The sequence below is a fragment of the Pteropus alecto genome, unplaced genomic scaffold, assembly GCF_000325575.1.
Source record: "Pteropus alecto unplaced genomic scaffold, ASM32557v1 scaffold87, whole genome shotgun sequence".
NCBI classification, from domain to species: Eukaryota; Metazoa; Chordata; class Mammalia; order Chiroptera; family Pteropodidae; genus Pteropus; species Pteropus alecto.
Window position 1 is genome coordinate 21,025,803 of NW_006443225.1, and position 8,493 is coordinate 21,034,295.

The 8,493-nt window shown below is 53.9% G+C and overlaps 1 protein-coding gene across 1 annotated transcript in view; it reads left to right on the plus strand.

Annotated features, from left to right (window-relative positions):
- RALYL (RALY RNA binding protein like) overlaps positions 1–6,751 on the plus strand; it is a 174,916-nt gene extending 168,165 nt beyond the window's left edge. Inside the window, exons 9-10 of the mRNA XM_006924101.1 lie at positions 6,075–6,247; positions 6,563–6,751. Coding sequence (XP_006924163.1) covers positions 6,075–6,247; positions 6,563–6,751 — 362 coding nt within the window. The remainder of the gene's footprint in view (positions 1–6,074; positions 6,248–6,562) is intronic.
- Positions 6,752–8,493: the final 1,742 nt, after the last annotated feature.

An 8,493-nucleotide genomic window follows, 5' to 3' on the forward strand; every position in this document is an offset into this window, starting at 1 on the left:
TTATGGAGAGATTTCCGCGGCCGCCCTCAGATGCCTGTGAAAGGAAAACCACACGGGCCCGTGAACACCTGCGAGGAAGACACGCTGCAGCCGCGCTCGGCACCTCCGGGAGGTCTCGTCTGAGCGGTGGGTGACACACTCGCGTCCCCACGCCCGACGGCTTCGCAGCGGCGGGATTTCCAGAGTCAGCGCTCTGAGTCAGGCTGGCATCGGATGGGCCGCCCGAGCCTCGGCCAGGCGGAGGGCGCGGGGAGGCCTCGGCGAGCCCCGGTCTGCTCCCCGCGCCCAGCCCGTCCCTGCCCCGTCGGCCCCGCCCGCCAGGCCGCCAACCTCGTCGCCGTCCTGTCCCCTCTGTGGCCAGTGCCCCGCGTTCTCCCATCTTCCGGCGTCTCCCCCAGGTCCCCCAGGTCCCCGACGCTGCGGCCAGCACGCCCACCCTCGTCTCACCTTGTCCCGTGCGCTCACCTGGCCTTTTCTCTTAACAGCTCGATTCGGGTACATTTCACATAACATAACATTTGCCTCTTTCGAGAGGACGATTCAGGGGCTTCTTAGTAATTTTACCGCCTGCTGCAGCCACCACAGGAAATCCGGACACCTTCATCCCCCACGTCCTGACGCTCCACGGCTCGCGTGCGCCCTCCCTAACTCGTCTTCCCTGTGGCAGGTCGAGTCACACGACCGAAAGCACCAAGGTCCCCAGACTCAGGAATCAAACAGAACGAGGCTCAGATGCTGCTTGTGGCCTGGTCCCAAAGCTTACCAGCTGCACGAAATTTGGGAAGGGCCCTATAAAATGTAGAAAATGGAGGAAACTAATAACTATCCCTTAAAATTATTGTGAGATTTAAAGAAACACAATATCTTAGTCATTTTTTAAGTGATTTATATTAAGTTTGTGGCGACCTCAACAATTCAGGGCACTTCATGTGCACAATTTTGAGGTCATTTTCTCCAAGAACGTACCCATATAACTGACATTTTAATCTACGTAACCTTCCCGATGCTAATTTATGTCATGGTTGGCAACGCCACCCGCAATAAGTTGCCTCTTTCTAAATGGCATTTGTTGGAATCACTGAGTTAAATTCATATTATATAAAGGTACTGTAATGTTGAATTTTTTTTAAATATGGTTGATACTGGTATCAGAAACAATGGTTCCACAATACTGGCCTGGCTCCGATGAATAATGTGACTGTTTTCATATCAACATTCCTTTCGACCATCTGCTAAGTACAATTCAGCTAGCAATTAGCTAGCAATTAAGCCAGCATGTCAAAAAAACTTAATCAGCAACTCAACCAATTTTCAGAGTTATATTAACGATAACAGCTATGCAACAGACCGAATTTAATAAAAATGCTTCAAACATAAATCCCAATAGTTCTCATTTGTTTTCCGAATTGTAGGTGGCTTTTCAAATAGAAATGAGATGTACAGGAAAAGTATCAGACTTGAGAATGAAAGTTAAGATCACAGCCTCGCCCTGCACGGCCTTTCGGGGCCGGAGGTGTCCCCCCTACACCAAGTCCCCACCTGTCACTGGCCGTCCGTTCTCATTCACAGCCGGGCTCAGCTCCTGCAGCTGCCCCTGACCAAGCAGACGCGTTGGTTCCAAAACAGCTCAAGATGCTGAGGCAGAAAACCGGAAGGGGTTTCAGCTCCTGCACCTGCTCGCTGAGCGCCCTCGGACGCCTACTGGATGGATGCGTGCCTCCGTTTCTTCACCTGTAAGATGATAAACGAGCCTGCCCTGCAGGATGCTTCGAGGCCCGAAGTTAGTGAATACGGCACGGTCAGCATCTTCCTAGTGCGCGCTAGCCTGCAGCCATAATAAACCATTTTTTCTGTCGAAATCCATCATTTACATAATATTAGAGGCATCTTTTAGGGCTGGCTTTTTGGTCCCTAATACGCTCTTTTTAAAGGATCTAACACTAAGGCACTTTGCCCACAAGAGGAATCTATGATCACCCCTCACTCTGACTCAAGTCAACAGCGATCCCCAGACCTGCGGGGGTTCACAGGCAGCCCCGCTCCGTAAGTGCTTGGAGGCCCCACGCCTCATTCTTCTCCTGGGGGCCTGTCGGGGACACGCGAACGACTTTCTCCTGGGAAACCCTCAGACCCCACGTTCAGCTTCGACCCAGCCGTGTAAGGGCTGCGTGCGGAACGTGCCGAGGAGCTGTCTCTCAGCTTCTCTGTGGGTTCGTAGTTTTGCTACCGTGGTGCCAAATTCAACGATCACTCTGACCCCGTGAAAATAATTTGACACCAAGACGTTTATTTTCATGTGGTTCCACGACAATCCGTGAATATATTCAGCAAATAGTTCGTTTGCGTGTAAGGCTGAGCTAGCCATGGGGAATCAAGGAGAAGTAAAAATGCTCCTGCCAGAAAGAAGCGTTAGCAGTGGAGGCACAAACGTTTGTGTGCACACACCTGTGCGTGCACGCACGCACACTCACGATGAAGGGCCAACGCGATTGCGGGAGAGGAATTGTGCGGATACAGGGACTCTTACGAAGTCAAGAAACCAGAAATATTACCCATTTCTAGTAGAAGTAAAATTAGATAATTGTTCATTAAAAAAAGCGACAAGTCACTCTGTCTCTATTTCAGCAAGATAATTAATTACTGGATCAAAACCGCTTGTTAAACAGCGAGCCGGCAGTTTAATAAACGTGCTACGCTTTCACGTGAGTTCGTTCATGGAGCCTATCGATCAGTGACGACAGCGCCCCCCACTGGAGACGGCAAAAATGCAGGATGAGCGCAGATTACTCACGCACAGGCCGGTCGCGTTCCTGCTAAACTTTCATGAATCGATTACCATTGTAATTAAACTTTTCTTCTCAACCTAGGTATCTTCCACGCATTTAGCTTTCAAGTTAATGAGTGGATGAATGAGCATAAGTGATAGGGTTTTTTGCAATGAACTACATTTTAACACCACTGCTTTTGAAACAGGCCATCAGACGAATCGCGTGCAAGTCGGTATATTAATGCAAAAACCAGAGAGTAGCTTAAAACACTAGTCTGTCTAAACAGAAATTAAGGGGCTGTGTCAAAGCCAAAATTGTCTTTGGAATGTATGCTTCTTGGTGACTAATAGTGACGGATTATTTTCACATGGACAATTTATCTGGACGAGTAATCAATATCGATTCAGCTCAAATACTGTTCTGAGCATCGCGGGGCCTCCACGGTGTGAGACACATTCACCTCCTCACCTGAGCACACAGCAACTCTGCAGCATTTTCTTGGTGTACATCTTCTAGAGAAGAAAATTACAGATAAGAAAATTAGGAGTAGTAATTAGCAAAAGTATGGATCTGAAATCCCATATCGTCTCTAATACCTTATGCTATGCTTTCTCTGTATAAGGCATTCAGTGAAGGGTACACAGCACATCGAAATATGTCCTGAAAGTTGACTTGTACTTTTCTCTCCACAAAAGAGCGACATCTGTATTATCCCCGAGGAGTGTGACGATGACCTTTAAATGCAACAGCTCAAGTTCCAAGAAAACCTTAACACTAACGAGAAAATAAGACAATGGGAGAAATAACTTTGAGACGGCGCCGGCTCCGGGCTGTGGTTGATCAAAGCGGGGCTGTCATTCGGCCAGGAAGATGGGCGGGGTCAGCTGGGACCCCGCTGGAATGACTGTCACTCAGGCCGAGTGGGGACCGTGCGTCTTTCAGGTCTGGTCCCGCGTAGAGTCACCAAAAACCTGCTATGCCGCTTCAGCCAGAGGCTTTTCTAGAGAGGGAAGAAAAGGAATGTTACTTTCAACCTCAAAAAGTGACGGTTCTTAGAGAAGAAATATCTCCGAAGACATTAAAAAAGAAATAGATGTCAGGCCAAATGAGTTTCCAGTATAATATCAATTTTAAGCAAAAGTCCGTTTATAACAGAAGAATAAACACAATGACCTAAAATTGAGAAAGTTTGGCTTCAGGAGAAGTTGTAGGATTCGGGACAGTTTTTAATGTACAGTTGAGACAAGAGAGCGCATTAAAAGCACCGTCTTCCCCCATGTAAGCGAAACCTCACATATAACTTTTGACTCCCCCAAAACTTAACTGTCGTAGCCTACTGTCTTATTGATAATACAATCAATTAATACATATTTTGTATGTTGTGTGTATCTTACACAGCATTCTTATGGTAAAGCAAGCTAGAGAAACATTAGGAAAATCACAAGAAAGCTACATTTCCAGTAATGTAGGTATTTATTGAAAAGCACCCACACATAAATGGCCCTGCGCAGTTCAAGCCTGTGTTTTTCAAGGGTCAACAGTGAAGAATAATGATCGTCCAATCACGAGCGCCCACTCCTCTCCAGGTCTTGAGAGCCAGGGTGTTTGAGCTGGCAGCGTGGTGACCCAGAGTGGCTAGAGGTGAGGGGGTCAGGGGACAAGCACCAAAAACACTCGCAGGATAAAGGGTGGACGGTCGAATCCGGAGGAGCCACGTCCTGTGTGGCCTGGACTTTCCAGGGCCCGGTCCGGGGCCCGGTCCAGGGCACGCAGTCGGCCCCCGGCTCGAGGGCCTGGCATCGCAGAGGGCGGCGAGACGTGGAAGGGAGGAGAGGTGCAGAGGACCCCGCGATGCCGTCCGTCTGTCTGGCCGTCTTGTCCGTCTGTCTGTTATCGAAGCACGTCTGACGCCCGCCATCGTGTGACCTTGAGGTGCACGCAGTGTCAGTCGGATGCACTTACACACCGTCGTGCGATCCCATTGTAGTGCAGGACGGCTGTCACGTCGTCACACAGGGTCCCTTCTCTTTAGGCCGGAGCCGCCGAGTTGCAGCCTCCTGGTGGGTTTGACGACCATGACACAGCATCTGTGTTCCGCCACTGTGCCTCGTGTCTCTGGGGTGTACGGGATTCTTCTTGCAAATTTGTACCTTAAACCCCATCTGCCTTGTCCCTCCACGCCCACCCCCAGCCCTTGGAAGCCACCACGTCCCGTCCGCCTTTATGAGTCTGGCCTTTTAGGGTCCACACGTCAGCGAGGCCACACTGGTCTTTCTCCGTCCAACGTCCCACTCGGCGCAATGCGCTCAAGGTCACTAACGGTCAGCTTCCGGGTGTCGGGGTCCGTGCCGTTCGCCTACTTTGCCTTCCTTTTAATCCGGATCCCCGGGTCGCCTCCTCCCAACTACATCTTTTTATTTTCGCCTTCAACTCCCCATTTCCCTGTTTAATTTAAACGGTAACATTCTAGATTTAGGGAAAAAGATGTTGGTGAAGGTTCACGATAAGCACTGCCGGCCTTCGTAGGATTTCCGCGGCTCCGTTTGCCGGGCGCTTATTCGCCAGCCGCCTTGACGCCTGCCCCAGACCCTGGCGGCCCCACGGCGGTCGCCGTCACCGCGTGGAGGGGCAGCCGAGGCTCGCGGGCCTCCTGCGTCTGGCCTTGCACGGAGCACAGGGCGTGTGGAGGAGGAAGCTCGGCCACGAACTCCAGGCCGCCCCACGGCGTCGCAGCGCACCCCACCTGCCAGCAGGAGTCGCCCTGGAGCGCCGAGGGACCGTCCAGGCAGACGTGTGCCTTGAAGGCCACGCACCTGCTCTCTGCGTCCGCCTGGTTCCCTTAGACTTGAACTTGTCGATGACTTTTCTTCGCCCTCCTCCTCTGAGTGAACAAGTTCTGTGTTTTACCTGAGTTTTGCTCCTCTCGCTCCGTTTCTTTTTTTGTTTTTTTTTTTGTTTTTTTTTTGCTACATTTTCCCTTCAAAGACAACATCCTTATGACAAAGGACTGTGCCTCGCCACAAAGATCAACCTGTCCGTGTAAATGCTCGTTCCCTTTGATACCGGTGTCATCCGGATGCTCTATGTGAGTTCCATTAAGAACTAAGTGTGCGTGCGCGTGCACGCACCAGCACAGGTGTGCCCGCGGCTCCCGCGACCCGGTCCGTCCCAGCGGAACGCGACGCGGCCCGACCTTCCTCGCGGCCCTGGCCGTGCTCGGTGCCCCTTCCGTAGCCCGTTTTGTCAGGGTTGCTCCACGTGGCCGTGAGCGACCCCAGGTAGCAGCCGTTTGCTTTCTCCCCCCAGAAGCTCAGAAGAAGCAACCGGAAGAGAGCGCAGAGCTGATCCGAGAGGGACACGCGACAGGGAACGCGGACCGCTCCACGGCGGAGCCCGCCCCGGGAGGCCCGGACGCGGACGGAGAAGAGACGACGGACGGGCCGGAGGAGGACTCGGACGAAGAAGCGGGTCACGAGCCGGTAGGAGCTAAGCCCGCGGCGCCCGCGGCCTCTGGGGACAGCGCGTCAGCAGCGCGTTCGTTCTAGAAGAGAGGTGACACACTCGGGGCTGGCGTCCTGGGCGGCGCGTGCGTCAGGCGACGTCGGGGCGGGGCTTTGTGCGTTCGCGCTCAGTCCGTCTCTGCTGACGCAAAGCGCGAGGGAGGAAGCGAGGGAAGAGGATGTCGGACGTAAGTTAGGTCCAGTCCAAGTCCCGAAAGGTCGCTTTTCTGGAACGCCTCGTCACGCCAGGAGCTTGCGCTTGTGCGATTACACGTGGACCGTGCCTGGACGCAGTGCCCCGGGGACGAGGACCGGCTCCCTGGCGCCCCCTCGGGCCCAGCCCTGTCCCTCACTGGGGAGAACCGCCCACCCTCAGTCGCATGGCCCGCGGTCCTCCCGATGCTGCTCACGCCGATGGCCCTTCGGCGTCCGGCCCGGTCCCCGTCTTCCGTGCCCGCGCTGCCGGACACCCAGTCGTTATGAGACTTCATTCTTTACGTGTTTTATTCTCCCAGGGTTGTGATCATCACCTGCTCGTGTCCAGGTGTCTTCCCCGTGTGCCCGCACCGGGCGCCTGGTAGACGTAGGCTGAGGATGCCGTTCCTCGCAGTTTATCAACCGTGAAATTAAATACTCTGTCTTAAGGGATCGATTAATGAAAGCAATGAGAGGGCGTGTGTGTGTGTGTGTGTCCATGTGTGTGTGTGTGTCTGTGTCCGTGTGTGTGTGTCTGTGTGTGTCTATGTGTGTTGAGAACTCTCAAGTATCCATGGGACAATATTAAACCTGACCTATCCAAGGTGCTATCAGACCCCAGTTTGTTGTGGCTCCTACTGGTGCGGACCAGTTTTGTCGCGGTGGTTGTCATGGTAACCTCCCTATCAGCTGCTTCGCTTTCGGAATTCGATATTCCATTCATAACATTCCAGCTCTGTTTGAATCGCGTGGCACCTTCGTTTAAAGTTTCCAACATGAGCCTTTAACGACCACCCTCATTTCTACGGAAGTCTGCATTCATTTGAAGGACTTACGCACCTGTTGTGAGAGCTGTTTCGGTTTGGGGAATCAGTTGAGCACCTGTTGTGAGAGCTGTTTTGGTTTGGGGAATCTGTTGAGCAGGGGCGAGAATGAATGAGGGACCGAGCGTTCGGCTTCTCCTTGGGCAGGACTTTGCTTCGCCGTCACAGGTGTCCCCGCCCCGTTCTAACCGGACTTGTGTTGCCGCCGAGGTCTCTGCAGCCTCCGGGTGGCCCACTCCAGCGGTTCCCTCTTTGAGCTTGTTTCACTTTGCTCCTCAGCAGGTGCGGTTGAGGGTTCAGGCGCCCTGCTCACTGTCCCCTGCCGCCATGTGGCTTCGTCCTCGTTGTGCACACTCCCCCAAGGCAACTACGTCGAGCGCCAGAGCCTTAAATGTGATACACAGGCCGCGGTCCTCGATCTATATTTCTAGTCCTGATCGCTTCCTGGAATTCCAGACTTAAGGATTTAAATGCCTCCCCTCCCCCAGAGATCTCCAAGAAATGCCTGGGATGGAGCGTGCCAGAAATCAGCCTGATTTTTCCAGCCATCGTGGTCCTGCCCGTCTCCCCTGTTCTGGTACCAGCACCGTCATCCACACGTCGTTAAAGCCACCAAGACCAGGGTTACCTGTGATTCTCCCCACTCCTCCCATTCATTCTCCCCCCAAATCACAGCCCAGAGCCCGTCGCACGTCCTCGTCAGCCCCTGCGCCCCTCTCCCCACACGAGGACAGTCAACGTCTTCATGAGCTACCCATCGGGGACACTGCCCCTCGCTTAAACCCCTGCGCTGCTCCCCGGCACGCTCGGAACCCAGATCCCAATGCGCGAGTGTAAACGGACGCTGTTGGGCGGAGGGGGCTGGCGGAGAGAGAGCGAGGGGCAGAGAGAGAGCGAGGGAGAGAGAGAGCCTGGCGGAGAGCGAGGGAGGGAGGGAGGAAGTGGGCGGCGGTGACGCGCCTGGCCGGGGGTCGCTGGGGTGGGCGAGGTGCGTCTGAGGTGCACAGGCCCGTGCAGAGCAGACGGCCGTAAACAGGTGCTGTGCGTGGCGGTCCCGGCGGGCGTTTGCGTCCCTTACGCGTGTCCTCACCGTCCCGCCGTATTGGCCCTGGTGCTCCCACACCCGCCCACGTGTGTGAACAAGGTCATAGTTACCTCGTCGGGAAAAGCGCCCCCGGCTCCGGCCCTCGGCCCTCTGCACGCGGG